Genomic DNA, 15,558 nt, shown 5'->3' on the forward strand with positions numbered 1-15,558 from the left:
TTTACCATCAATTCCAAGCACAAAAATTGCAGCTCAGAACCTGTTCTGCCCTTGAAACAGAACTTTCACACTTCCTGTGGGATTTGCAACCTGAGTTCAAATAGATCAAATTAAATACTTTGCACTCTCCTACCCCTGTGACCTAGAGAGAATCCAGATGTGAAATAATGTAGAAATGGCCTTGGAAAGAGGGAAAGGAACAATGAATTATTAAGAGTGGGGGAGAGGGAAATGCAAGGGGTGTGTGTGGAAATCTCAAAACAATGCCCCCTTCTTGATTCTGTTAAGTATAAGACATGGTAAAGAGAAAACTATGCAGGATTAAAGCAAATATACAGGTCTCAGGATAATGTTGTAGATCCAATCTCGGTCACGGGGACCAAATGTTTGCTTTTGGACTCATGCTGGAATCCATCCTTGGGGAACTTCTCTTCACCAGAATATGAGAGAGAAGTTCCCTGAAGACGGACTCCAGCACAAAACATGGAAGACTAACCTCTGGTCTCGGTGACCGAACCAGATTGGATCCTAAAACTATGCAGGCTTTCAGGATTGTGATTATTTCTACCCCATAGAGAGCGTTTCTGGAATCTCTGCTGGTTCTGGTTCTTAATTTTGCCTGTCTCTACTGGCTGCTATCGGATCAGAATTGTAGCCAATGAAGCATTGTAACTAACAGCTGCTTTGCGGGCGTTTTCCTCCCCAGTCTGGTCCTCTCTATCATTTTTAGACAACCTATCAAGTCTTCAACAGTTTGGTGCCATCAAAGGAAACCTCTTTGCACGATGTTGTCACCCAAAACATAAAGACAACTGCATTTTCCTACCCTGAAGTGCTGCAAATGGATGCCAAGAAGCCCCTAGAAATTGGAATGTCCTCCTCAGAAAGATAGTTTCTTTGCAGGTCGAAGCAAAATCCATGTTATTCTTCCAAGCCTTCCAACATTGTGTTCATGCTGTTATGATTTCCACCTTTCCTTTGGCTCTTTTTCTCCTTATCGTTTTAAAATTTGTTATATATGTTTTTCTGCATTTTAAGCTATATTACGGTAGATGCTGCAATAAATAGTTTTTACCAATTATTGCATACTGTAGTGCAGGGGTCCCCAAACTTGGCCACCTTGTCAACTTGAAGACATAGCTGGCTGGAGAATTCTAAGAGTTGAAGTCCACAAGTCTTAAAGGTGCCACTTTTGGAGACCTCTGCTGTAGTGTTTCTCAAATCTCGCCAACTTTAAACATGTGGACTTCAACTCCCAGAATCGCTAGGTGGCGCTAATGCCCCAAAATGAAGCAAGGTTGGTTCTCTCTGTGGGCTGACTCATGTGGACTGACAGCAAAAAGCATTGCCATGCAACCAGGTGTGTCCATGGAGGAGCCACGGGAAGCAGACGGTGACGTGTGCCTGACGATAAAGGCAGGCCTCAACTTACAACTATTTATTTAGTGAAAAGTCTATAGAGATTCTCAGTCATCCAGGTCATGGTTGTCCCAAAGGTGCTTTTTCAAGAAGCTACCCCACTACCCACTATTCTGTCAGAGTTGAAGAAGCTTCTTGGATGAGAAGCCAAACATCTTCAAAAGTCCAGTCGCCCCCTGAAAAAGCACCTTTGGGGACAATTCGTTTAGTGATCGTTCAAAGTTACAATGGCAATGAAAAAAGTGACTGATGACCGTTTTTTCACACTTATAAATCATTGCAGCATCCCTGTGGCCATGTGATCAAAATTTCGATCGTCCTGTATTTATGACTGTTGCCGTGTCCTAGGGTCATGTGATCCCCTTGGGCGACCTTCTGACAGGCAAAGTCAACAGAGGAGCAGGATTCACTTAACAATCCTGTTACTAATTTAACAAGTGCAGCGATTCCGTTTAACGACGGTGGAAAGAAAGGAGGTAAAATGGGACAAATCTCATTTTTAACAATTGTTTTGCTTAGCGATGGAAATTTTCAGCTCAATTGTGATAATAAATTGAGGACTCTCATCTCTACTGCGATGTCACAACACTCACCCTTTGGAATACCACCACACACACACACCCATGAGATTTGTCTAACTCTCATCTCAAAAGGGGCTAAATTGGATTTCTTTGAGGGCTAGATCAGCATTGCTGTTCTCCTGCGTAGGCCGGCAAGGCGGGGGAGCACAGGGGGAAGGGAGATAGGACAGATGCCTCTTGCAGCACCGTGCTGGCCAAAACGGGGCACTGGGGGGGAACCGCACGTGGCCGGGGAGGCTGAAAACAGGCCGCAGGCTGGTCCTTTGATATTTCCAGGCTGGCCCTGTGGGCCAGATTTAAGCACCCCCATGGGGAGGTTTCAGTTCCCAAGCCTTGAGTTTGACACCCCTGGTCTAAAGGATCTGGAAAACTGCTTGTTATTTCTTTTCTTTTTTTGTAAATTTTATTGGTTTTTAAAGACAAAATTATAGTCAAATGATTGATTAATAATGATACTAGGGTATTCAATTTTTGATTGATAAGTTGATGAGTTATTATGAGTTATTATGCAATGTAACTGTAATCGAGACTATGAAATGGATGCACAAAAAATTTGTAAACCAACCGACACACTGTTTGTACACTTATGGAAGAAAGTTGGGTGTTTTTATGTTTTGTTTGTTTTTGTTTGTCTTTGAAAACTGCTTGTTATTTCTGGACACTTGCTATTTTTCAATTGTATGTCACCTGCAATTGGTGAGTGTTTTTTATTTTTTGCTGCCCAGAGCCATTACAAAGTTGGGTTGCCTTTTACACAGAGTACAATAAATGAATAAGGATCACCATGCAAGTGCCACAATGTGTGTACTTACATCGGTCTTCGCAAAAAAAGACAAAAACAAGACTCTTGGGAGTGATGACATTATCAGACACATGAATAATTTTGGCACAGCTGATAAAGATACTACTCAGGTAGTCCTCACTTACTCACCACAACTGGGACTGGCAATTCCATCACTAACCAATACAGTTGTAAAATGAAACATCATGTGAAGGTGCCAGTGGTGGGATTCAATTTGTTTTTACTACCGGTTCTGTGGGCGTGGCTTGGTGGGCGTGAGAGGAAAAGGATGCTGTAAAATCTCCAGTCAGAGGTGGGATTTGCCGGTTCTCCAAACTACTCAAAATTTCCACTACTGGTTCTCCAGAACTGGTCAAAACCTGCTGAATACCATCTCTGGATGGTGCCCAACTTATGACATCACTTTCAGCTGCGGTTGGTAAGCAAATCATTGGATAATTATTACGTGCAACATCATGTGGCCACAACTTTTGATTTCCTGCTGTCTTCCCCACTGCTTTTGCTACTCTGAATCAAGCGCACACATGGTGATCTTGTGACTGCCGGAAGCTGAGACAGGTGTGAAGCATATGAATGGTAGTCACATGCCCATGGAATGCTGTAATGCTACAAGTTCGAGGTCCGGTTGTAAACCTGCTTTTTCAGCACTGTCGTAACTTGGAAGGATAGCTGAATGAGGCAACGGTAAGGAAGGATTACCTGTAATGCAAAGAACGTCTTTTTGTCTGACAGGACAGTCAAGCTAAATGACAACTGAGCTTCAGTCTGGACATCTATGATGATCTTGCAGTTTCAGTTTTCTGATTTATAATATGGAAACTGCATACCAGATACCGCAGATTTCTTCTTTTCATGAACCCGCCCAAAATAATTGCCATTCTGGATTGCAAAATCTTCCTTTTTTTAAAAAAAAAAAAAAAGGAAAGAAAGCATTTCTGGGTGCTAGCTGAGGGGAAAAAAGTGTCGTTCTAAATCTTGAGTCAAGGTTGTGTTAAATGCCATTGCCACTAATGCAGCGATACATCAAATCAAGGTTCATATCGCAAGTTATTTATATGTGGAAAAATGAGCTCAGTGACTTTTCCGAATTCAGAAATCTACCTACTTTTCAAAGAAACCGTACATTTTATCAAATATACACTGCAGAGCAGAGTGTTCTGTACCTGCCGGTATTGCCAAAATAGAAGAAAAATTATTTAGGGATATGTAACAGAATAATAATAACAGAATGCATGTTTCTATGATTTACAACAAACAGAGATGTTGGCGCCAGTTGAGGAATCCCAGACTCTAGTTTTTAATCAAGTTTCTGGTCGTTGATGAGGCTGTGAAATCTCAGAATTCGCTCAATTTGCAGAAGCATCTCAAGTTTCTAGACATCTGTGAGCTGTTTTATTTTGCTTGAAAGCCGGATGTGGCCCTTAATATGGCCCCAGGTAGAATCAATAGTATTATTAGGGAAACTAGCCAAGCACGTATGTGAGAGTATAAAGAAACAATATTCCTTTATCCACTACATTTACGTGGTCATTTTTCTTTGGGAGTTCAAGGCAGTATGCATGGAGATTTTCACTTACAGCTAGTCCTCGCTTAACAATCATTCATGTAGTGACTGTCTGAAGTTACAATGGCACTGAAAAAAAAATGAAATTTATGACCAATCCTCCATTTTACCACCCCTGAAATAATGTGTCCCCACAATTAAGTGATCAAAATTCGGGCATCTGACAATCATTGAACATTGATAATAGTGGCAATCTCCTGCTTATCTCCCTGCTCACTGTCTCTCCCCTTTTGGCTGCCCTGAGCAGCATGGACGAGATGAACAGGATGCTCTATCTTCCTCCTACATCCTCCATGCTTCCTGGAGGCAGGGCTAAGCCCAGCGTTGGCAGAGTTCTCACAGCACCCCATTACTGCTAATTCCTGGCCATCATCTCCAACAGACCTTGTTACAGAATAACAGAGTTGAAAGGAACTTCGGAGGTCTTCTCGTCCAATTCCTTGCTCAAGCAGGAGACCCTGTAACAGTGGTGGCTGATCTTTTTGGGCTCCTGGGCCGAGAATTGCGCTCGCGTGCCAGCACCCAGAAGTCAATGCACACACCCTCCCCACCACACCCCCTGCGCATGCGCATGCAATCCCTCCCACGCCGCTCCCTTACCTGCACTGCACGCCAGCTGATTTTCGTCCTCCCAGAGGCTCGAGGGAAGCCTCTGCAGCCTTTGGAAGCCAAAAAATGGGCCCATTTTCTCACTTCTGGTATTTCCGGAAATACAGGAAGTGATGAAATGGGCCTGTTTTTCAACCCCCAGAGGCTGCAGAACCTTCCCTCAAGCCTCTGGGAGGACAAAAAAAGCCTCAAACGGGTCAAAAATCAACCGGGAGGCACACGCATGAGCAGTGCAGGTAAGTTTGGCTGGGGCTCGGGTGTCCGCACAAATGGCTCTGCGTGCCACCTGTGGCACCTGTGCCATAGGTTCACCATCACGGCCCTATAACATTTCAGACAAATGTCTGTCCAATCTCTTCTTAAAAACCTCCAGAGATGGAGCACCCACAACTTCTGCAGGCGAGTTGTTCCTCTGGTTAATTGTTCTGTCAGGAAATTTCTCCTTAGTTCTACGTTGCTTCTCTCCTTGATTAGTTTTCCCCCCCCCATTGCTTCTTGTCTTTCCCTCAGGTGTTTTGGAGAATAGCTTGATTCCCTCTTCTTTGTGGCAGCCCCTGAGATGTTGGAACATTATCTAACACTATCATGTCATCCCTAGTCCTTCTTTTCATTAAACTAGACAAACCCAATTCCAGCAACCGTTTTTCATATGTTTTAGCCTCCAGTCCCCTAATCATCTTTGTTGCTCTTCTCTGCAGCCTTTCTTCTTGTTGTTGTCCAAGAGGTAGCACAGGGGCAGTGGGCTTGCCCCCCCCCCCGCCGCCTGTCTCTCGGGGGGGGGGGGGGGGGGGGGGGGGGAACACCAGCTTTCCCTTGGCCGCCAGGCAGAGATGAGGGAAAGGGAAGATGGGGGCAGTTAGGAGGAACTGAATTGGAGGCAGTTCACATAGGACAGAAGAAATGAGTTGGCTTCTAATAAAGGAGAGTATTTGTAGCTCAAGGTTGAAATGAGGGGTCCTTGGTGCTCTCTGAGCTTGGTTGTTTTCTTGCAGACATTTTGTTACCCAAAGTAGGTAACATCATCAGTGCTAGTCAGAGTTGGCCTCTTTTGACTTAGTGATCCTCTGAAAGCATCTCTTGTCTTGGAAAAACCAAAGCTCGAAGCTATGGTTCACCAAGGCAGGAACGGCTTGGATTGAAAGTGAATCTTTACCTAACAACCATGCAGAGTTTGGTTAATGACAATAACTGGGACCTCTGGAACTGCCATAGCTAAACAACCAGATTATGTGATGTTTCACTTAAGAACTGCTTTGCTTAGCAATTGAATTGCCAGTTAGGGTTATTAAGTGAGGACTGCCTATATTTCATTCCCAAAACCTTTTCACAGTTAATTCTGGGGAAACTTGAATCTAAATCTCTTCAATTCTGGTCACATATCTTAACCACTACATGCCTATATTCACTTTCGTAATCTGTGTGGGGGTTTTTCTTAACCACAAATGTTTTTTATACATTTTAGGCTATTCACCCCTGCATTCATTATATGATGAATATTTTCTGACACAGACAAACAAACAAAGGGTAAACAACAGCCTAATCAAGGAACCACCAAGAACACTCCACCAAGACTGACAGGGCAAACCACTTGTATATAAACAGAGAGCAAACCCCACTCTCTACTAGCATTGATGATGTTACCTACCTGGGTAATGAAAAGTCTTCAAGAAAACCATCAAGCTCAGAGAACACCTAGAACCCCACAGTTCAACCCTGAGCTACAAACATTCTGTTTGTAATATTTTTTTCCTCAAATGGACGTAGATTTCTGCTGAGGCAAGGCATATAGAGAGCTATCCTCTTCTTGGCTGTAAAACCCAACTTTGAGAAGTAATAAAAACATTATCTATATAAGCAGGCCTTCCTCTCAGGTCTGAGGTAACTACCTTGTGTAGTCGGCCTTGGCTGTCACCCAGGAAAACAACCATGTGTCCATCTTCGATGCTGGCAGCCACAGCAGTTAGTCGGGCATCTGATTTTTCCAGTACTGGCACTGCTTCAAGTGGTACTCGACTCGCCATGGGACTGGGAGTGTGGTCCGAACCACAAGGATAGGCAGCCAAAGTGTCCTTTGGATGAAAGAAGAAAACAAGATCAATGGTTTTGACACAAATATATCATGGTAGAGTTCAAGAATACACATCACTGCCAAGGGCAGGGTTTCTCAACCTTAGCAACTTTAAGATGTCTGACTTCAACTCCAGAGGTGGTATTCAGCAGGTTCTGACCAGTTCTGGAGAACCCGTAGTGAAAATTTTGAGTAGCTCGGAAAACCGGCAAATACCGCCTCTGACTGGCCCTGCCCCCATCTATGCTCCGCCTCCCGAGTCTCAGCTGATCGGCTGGGTCTTCTTTGGTTGCCCTGCACAGGAGAACGGAGCTGAAAAGCAGGTTAGTGGGGTGGGGAGGGAATGGAGATTTTGCAATATCCATCCCGCCACGCCCACCAAGCCACACCACACCCACCAAGCCACGCCCACAGAACCGGTAGTAAAAATGTTTGAATCCCACCACTGTTCAACTCCTAGAATTCCCCAGCTGGCATGGTAGAATTCTGGGAGTTGTAACACAGACATCTCAAAGTTACTAAGGTTGAGAAAAACTGGGTAGTAAGTAGATGGGGAACACAATAGAAAATCACAAGAAGTTGTGTCGTGCACCCACAAATTGTTGTCTCCTTCCATAATTTCAACAAAGATTGTCTCATTGCATAATTTAATGGTAGAAACAAGAAAGGTTTCCCCCCCAACTTGGCTGATGTTTGACATAGTAACTCAGATAAAGATTTTCCATTATTACTACCGTCATCTGCATATTTGTAAACACCTTCTGGCAGTTAAGTGATGGAGACAATGTCCAACCATTAGACAAAACTATTTAAAAATATAATGTATAATTCACCATCTTGGTGATGATCCCTGTGGATTGCATATAAAGGCATAAATTAATTAATGCAATAAAAGGTAATGTGTCTAAGAATAAAATAAAAAAGTAAATCTAAGAGAGCTATATCTGGGAATAAAATAAATAAATCAGAAGCCAACACATTCATCACAATGCAATCAGGAGAAAATATCAAAAACAAAACCGTAACAAAAATTGTTTTCATTGCTGACTGAAAGCATGATAAAAACCTCTTTGCAGAAGATTTTCCGGGATTTGAAAATTAGGAGCAGATATGTATGGGACAAGGCCTTTAACTATTTCGGTTACAAATGGTTTAAGAGTTTCATAGAGAAGAACCAAGCATGATGAACAGTACTCCAGAGTGAACCAGAAGCCAGGACAACCGATCAAAGCGCAAAGTTATGTGGTCTCTAAATTGCAGAACAATCAGCCACTTATCTTCTACATTTTCCGAACTACGTGGGTTCTGCCCTTTTATTAGACTGCTGGAATAATCTAAGGCAGTTTTGCAATGTAGCATAAGCTGCTTGTTTCCGGGGCTGCACCTGGCTGTTGCCCAAGCCAGCTTCAGAAAATCAAGCCTGGATTGAACAGGGTTGGCGAAGGAGATGGTCAATGCTCTGTTTGGACTGCAGCCATTACAGGCATCAATTGGTTGTTCCTCTGCTTCCATCCACGCAGGGAAAGGAAGGCGGAGTGGTTGCTCTTTGTGTACACTGGTGTATCTTTCCTTTCTTCCCACCGCCCAAATCCCGATGCCTTTTCTTTTGCTTTTCCAGATGTTGGCTGCCTTCACACCCCCTTGCCACACTATTTTTGACCCTAATGCAGAGGTTATCGCTGTATCATCCACAAAGATTATAGAACAATGGCAGCTACCGATCAACAGAAGCAGCCCAAGAAGCCGGGAAGAAATGGCTGCAAGGAAAGGGAAGATGCTGTAGTCAAGCAAAGCTTTATTAAAATAATAGTACAAGTAGTCCTTGACTCATAACTGCAATTGAGACCAAAACTTCCCTGCAATGAGGCAGGGCCAATTTTATGATTTATTTATTTTTTTGCTATAGCTAAGTGAATTATTGCAGCTGTTAAGTGGATCATATGGATCCACCTTTCTCCATTGACTTTCCTTGTTGAAAGCCGCAAACAATGGCAGTCACATAACCAAGGGATGCTGCAACCATTGTAAAACAGGCTGGTTGCCAAGCAACCGTATTTTAATCACATGACACTTGGAGATGCTGCAATGGTAGGGTGTGTCCAATTTTTCAGTTTACAATTTCCAAACATTAGGGGTGCTCAAAAGTTGTGACATGCCTTGGGGATTGTACAGATATTTTGGTTACTTGAATATAATTTAGATGTTCTTGGTAAGTAACTACATAAATATCATAACTTTTTAACATGTTGTTTGTTTCATTATGGTTCATAAGTGCAAGGACCGGTCATAACCATTTTTTCCCCAATGCATTGTAACTTTGAAAGGCTGAATTTGAAACTGAATGGTTGTAAGTTGGGGACTACCTGTAGATCTGAATTCAGCTTATAGTGGGGTCCAAATAATTAGATTAATCTAAGAAAAACTCGGGCCTGTGATGCCAACACCCAAAGAAAGGTTACAAGAAGCTGATAAATCATGTAAAATGGCAGGAGGGAACTTTAATAAAGTCTCTGACAATCAGCTTTTTTTAGAACACAGCACTCTTTTAAGTAAAGATTTATCATTTCCACTCCTCATAGCCAGCCAAGATGGGCGCAGGTCCAAAATGTGTGAGCTTGGCCTCGCTCCTCCAAGCAACCTGCCCATCAAGTCGTTTAGGCTTCAAGAACTGAAAAATCATGCATTTCTGGAGCATTGCCTATCTCTGTCATCTCACCAGCACCTGTTCTGAATGTGAAGTCCTGGCTGGAAGAGAGACACAAGTTATTCTATCAGCAAAGTCCTTTGCAGACCTGTGCAAAAGGCTCCCTGCTCAGCAGGCTAGGTAGTATGTCGACTCACAGAGCGCTGTAGACAAGGGCCGGTATCTCTCTGAATCACCACTCTGTATTTGGCTCTGGATAACAGACTTCCATTGTGTCTGGGAGACGGGGTTTATAAATCACAACCCTGGGCAGAATCTGAAAGAAGACGGACTAATTTACAACGGGAAAGCATGTTGCTTCCTCCTATTAAAGCTCTGTTCTTCTTCCATGTTGACAGTGCAATTATTCGAACCCCGTCTGAGCTCTACCACACTACTACCATTTGCTGGTCATTCCTCAAACCCACTTTTTCTACACGTGTCCCCATCAACTTCAGATTGCAAATAAGAGTTCGTTACCACTCCTCTAAGGGTAAGATGTGAGCTGGGAGAACTTTTATCAGCCCTGAAGTTGCGAAAGGCTCCCTCGCCATCACTTAAGGATGAGGGGGCTTGTTTGTCTCCCCAAGAATTCCCCAGCCAACCATGGGAGTTGATGTTCCCAAGTCTTAAAGTTGCCAAGGTTGGACACCCCTGAACTAGAGTATCGAAAGCCTTGCCAGGCCCAAAACCAAGAATGACAAAGGGTGATTCTTCCAAGCTGATGTCTTTATTGTTTACCTTCTATCTTGTCGGATTGAGAACTCTATTATCTATATCTATAATATACTGTGAACTATTAGGAAGAGGCTATCTTCACCCTCTTTCTCTCACACATAACATATGGGATGAACTGCCCCCTTGCATCTCTGGAACTGCACCCCCTCTCTCCTGGGGATCCAGCTCCTCACTACATCCCATCACAAATCTTCAGTGTCAATAACATTAGTGCAAACAGTCAAAAGACACCTCTTTCAGAATTGTTCCTTGACCTGGACAGTCAAGATGTAGTCTAAACAGGGCTTCTGCTGTACATTTGCTCTGCCTGCCCTCTGGGATTTGATGGAAATGGAGTCCAGCTATTATCCACCATTTAACACCCTTCCAAGTTTTCCTACTGCTTCTTCTATCCCCTATCTTAAAACCAACGAAGAGAAAATAAGACAGCTAAAGAGGCTATGATGAAGTAGCTGCCTAGCATCTTTTCAGGTCTGCTAGTGCACTGGTGAAAGCATATAGTGTCATTAGCATAATTTATCTGAGCAAGACACTCTGTATTTCAAGGACCAAATTTAATTAGAAGCTGACCTAAGCCAGCTTGTTTATTTCCAGTCTTAACAGCAGCACCCAAGGCCAGGCATCTGCAAAAACAAAACAAAAACAAAGTCGATTGTTACGTTTCCTCCCCTCAATCATTTTGAACCCAGTCACATCCCCCAGTCCAATACTAGGCAATTCCAGATGTTTGGGATCACAATTCCCACAATTCCTTGTGACTCAGCCTGCTTTAGTAGCAGATGGGAGGTGAAAACTCATCCATTCTAGCCGACCGTTCTGCATCTCCCACCATCGTTCTGCATCTCCCACCATCGCCGTTATAGCTTTCCTCTGACTATCATTTTGTATCCTTTGTCATTATTTCGGTTGAAGGACGTGGCTGCTTATTCGCCAGCTATCTGCATCGAGAGACTGCATTTCAAACTTGGTTTTCTTATCTCAGAGCCTTTGCTTCTTTTTTCCATCACCAAATAATGAGCAAATATAAATATGCAGGATGCAGTCTCGTTGGACTACAGCAGTTAAACAAATGAATAAGCCAGTCTTGATTTATTGGGCCTGTCCAGTACTTCCACTATCTAGCCCTGCATAAAAAGTTTCCTGGCCAGAAATCCTAGGAGCTAAATTTAAAGAGACAGGATGCCCTCTAGGTCGAAGAAGATAGTCTTATAGAAAATAGATAATAGCATTTTGTGAAAGGGAGCACATTTGCTTGGGACGTTCAGCTATGGTGTTGCCCAGTATTTCACATGAAATCTGTTCTTAACTGCGGAAAGTCTTGCAAATTGACTCAGGTACACAGAGATAATCCTTAATGGTTCAAAGGATCCCCCCCCCTCTCTCTCTCCCTCCCTCCCTCCCTCTCTCTCTCTCTCTTTTTCTCCCTCCCTCCCTCCCTCCCTCCCTCTCAAAGTGATTTAGGACCTGTCCTCCAAGTTACAACCATTGCACACACCCCACCCCATCCCCGTAGTCACATTATCACAATTTGGGGCACTCGCTCACCTGCTTACGTTTATGACTGGTTGTGGCATCCTGAAATCACGTTGAGAAAGCCAGATTTGCTTAATGACCACATGATTTGCTTCACAATCAGAGGTGGTATTCAGCAGGCTCTGACCAGTTCTGGAGAACCCGTAGTGGAAATTTTGAGTAGTTCGCAGAACTGTCAAATACCACCTCTGACTGGCCCTGCCAACCCCATCTATGCTCTGCCTCCCGAGTCCCAGCTGATTGGCTGGGTCTTCTTTTGTTGCCCTGCCCAGGAAAATGGAACTGGAAAGCAGGTTAGTGGGGTGGGGAGGGAATGGGATTTTGCACTAACCTTCTCCCAGGAGTGGGGAGGGAATAGAGATTTTACAGTATCCTTCCCCTTCCACGCCCACCAAGCCACACCACGCCCACCAAGCCACGCCCACAGAACCATAGTAAACATTTTTGAATCCCACCACTGTTCACAATCATACTAAAAGTCACTGTAAAATCAAGTCCGATCATGTGATGATTTGCTTAATGACAGTACTGACTAAAATCCCGCTTCCAATTAGGGCCGTTAAGTTGAGGACTACCTATACTTTTGTTCCCTATCACCCCAAACCCTAATTATGAAACACATACTTGTTTGCTGAAGCTCGTTAAAGATCATCAGAAATCCAGGCCAATGGCTTGGTGGAGGAACGACCAAACTATCCTTTTGTCTAACGTCTGATGTTTTTTTTAGCTGCCCCCTAAATATTGAAAATAGAAACCAAAGCTGGCTTGGGAACTGCCTGAAGAAACGGCTTCCAGAGCAAACCTATACAGAAGGACTGGCTGCAAAGTTGAGGAGAGGGGAAAAAATAGACTTTTTGCCTAAAAAAGAAGAGAGAATGATCACTGTCAGGGACCAGCCAAGCTAAAAATTGCCTCTGGCAATAAAGCTAAGAGACAGAATGTGGAGATGACCACACAGAGATTTTTAAAAATCATCCCTTAAATTAAAGGCTAAAGGTTAAGTTCTCAAACCACTGGGCACGTCCATGTTCCCTACAGCATATTTATGTAGCTGGAATTGTACAGTGCTAAGAAGCCAATACTGTGCAGATAGTATGGTTCTTCCCACAGATTTTTTTTTTCATTCAGCCATGTGATTTATTTTGATACCGCACATTCATTTTAATAAAGACATTATAATGGCATTCACCCATAATGGTACTACTCACAGCATCCGGCCCTCAGTGTTTTTAGACCAATGGACATTTAATTGTTAGTGAGAATAAAGGAATATGTTTTACTGCAAAGAAAGTCTAAAGATCAGTAGTTAAGAAGGACATGATGTATCTACGATGTAATCAACATCTTGCCCATTTTTTTTTACATTTATTGCTCTCTTTTTAATTTTTTTTTACCCTCCCCTGCAGATCTCCAGATGTCTGGGGCAAAGTATGCCAGGTTTTAAACCAGTTTGGGTAAACAGGACTTTTAACATTCCTTTGATCTGCATGTCATCATACATCTTCCTTATGTCCTTCATCAGCCTGCAGTGTTTGTACATCAACCTGCTGTGTGAGTCATTGGCCTGTTTCTGGCCAGTTACAACCCTCACTTGGAATAAAGGGGAATGCAGGAATAAGAATAATTGGGACCTGGTTATCTTTTGTTTTTGTCAAGTATCTTAAATCAGCTGGAAAGGACACCTATTTAGAGCTAAATAATCTCTGAACCAATTCAGAGGATTTGTTTCCTCTGAGACAGTTTAGTTTTCATTTTACACCAGAAATAAACTGATCTCTTATTTCTTACACTTAAAAAGGCCCAAACTACTAGGTATCTCAAATCTTCTTTCTTTCAGTTTAGGAGTTATGTATGGGGGAGAAACAAGGTTTTCTCACTTCTGCTATTAAACAACTGAGAATTTGAAATTCTTGTCAATCTAATGCAGAGGTCTCCAAATTTGGCAACTTTAAGACTTGTGGGCTTAACTCCCAGAATTCCTCAGCCAACCATGCTGGCTAAAGAATTCTGGGAGTTGAAGTCCACAAGTCTTAAAATCGCCAAGTTTGGGGACCCCTGATCTAATGAAATCAGCCAGAAGTGAAAACATAAAATTTATCATCCTTCTTGATTGGTAACAAGCTGTTAAGCAGCTGGTTCTTCCCAAACAACACACTGTGTTGCTCTCCCAGTCTCTCTCTCTCTCTCTACCCCCAAAAGACATGCCCTGGGTCAACTACAGCTGTAAGTACAATACAGGTTATCCTCGACTTACAACCACAATTTCTTTTGCTAAGCAAGAGAGTGAATTTTGCCCCGTTTTACTATCTTTCTTGCCACAATTGTTAAGTGAATCCCTGCAGGTGTTAAGTTAGTGAAACGGTTGCTAAGAGAATCTGGCTTCCCTATTAAGTTTGCTTTTCGGAAGGTGGCAAAAGGGGATGGACCACATGATACCAGGGACACTACAACCGTCATAAATACATGCCAGTTGCCAAGCGTCCAAATTTTGATCACATGACCATCGTCGTGAAATGGTCACAAGTGTGAAAAATGGACATACGCCACTGTTTTCAGTACTGTTTCAACTTTGAATGGTCCCTAAATAATGAATGGTTGTAACTTGAGGACTAGCTGCATACAAATTGGCCGAGTGGGGAACTCAGTGTTAAAACTCGGTGTTTTTTAACTTTGGGCTGTTTAATTATCATTTGTAACTTTTGAGCTGGTGCTAGGTGTGAATAGCAATGCTCAGGGATGTGGATTTTCAAGGTGACAGTTTCTAATAAGTAGGATGGCACTTCCTATTCAGTTCCTCCTCCTCCTCCTCCTTCCTCCTCTGATGAGTTTTGGCTGGCTGCAGTTTTCTAAAAATCCTCTCTCTCTCACCCCTCATCTCTCTCTCTCCTAAGATAGCAGGATGGATATTTGATGGAAAGCCATGCTTGGGAATCTGGAGGCTGGCCAAGCAGCTGCAAAATTGGGGGGGTGGGGGAGGGGTAGGTGAACAGGAAGATGCTTAAATCAGAGAAGTGGCAAAAGAGGAAGTTTTAACTCTTCTGTTGCCAGGAAAAACCAGAATGGCAAGAAAGTCATTTTTTCCCCCCTTCTTCTTCTTTTATCCTATTTTCTTCTTTTATCCTTTTCATTCCCAGCTACCTGATGCTTTGAACTGGATGCACCTGAGCCTTTTTGAATATAGGGCAAAGAAACCATGAAGAAGAACGGGGCTGTGAAGGGTGTGTGTGCATTCACTTGTGCATTTGCCCTGAGAATTGGAAATCAGTTGACCCCGCTGAAGCCACTCAGCCTTTTCCATTTAAACTGTTCTGTCTAAGACAGATGAAGGAATAAAAGCTGGATCCACACAGTGTAATTTTTTCCAGCTCATTGCCATAACATGCAGCAATAGCCATGAGTGAGCATGGCCACCCCTCAAAAAACAACTACCATGGCTGTAATAGCTCCTCTTATATTTAGCCTCCAAGAGAGACACAGAAGAGTAATTATAGACAGGATAAACAACAACAAAGGATATTGCTTGGTCCTCCCTTCTCAGCTTCCCAAAAGCCTCTTGAGAAT

The 15,558-nt window shown here is 43.1% G+C and overlaps 1 protein-coding gene across 2 annotated transcripts in view; it reads right to left on the bottom strand.

The window, feature by feature from the left end:
- PLXNB1 (plexin B1) overlaps nucleotides 1-15,558 on the bottom strand; it is a 174,640-nt gene that overhangs the window by 72,553 nt on the left and 86,529 nt on the right. For both annotated transcript variants that reach the window (XM_087954506.1, XM_087954507.1), the window contains one exon: nucleotides 6,862-7,044. In XM_087954506.1, coding sequence (XP_087810632.1) covers nucleotides 6,862-7,044 — 183 coding nt within the window. The remainder of the gene's footprint in view (nucleotides 1-6,861; nucleotides 7,045-15,558) is intronic.

This window comes from Notechis scutatus, chromosome 2 (assembly GCF_049901735.1).
Source record: "Notechis scutatus isolate UNSWTSFEM ecotype Mainland chromosome 2, rNotScu1.2, whole genome shotgun sequence".
Classification (NCBI taxonomy): domain Eukaryota; kingdom Metazoa; phylum Chordata; class Lepidosauria; order Squamata; family Elapidae; genus Notechis; species Notechis scutatus.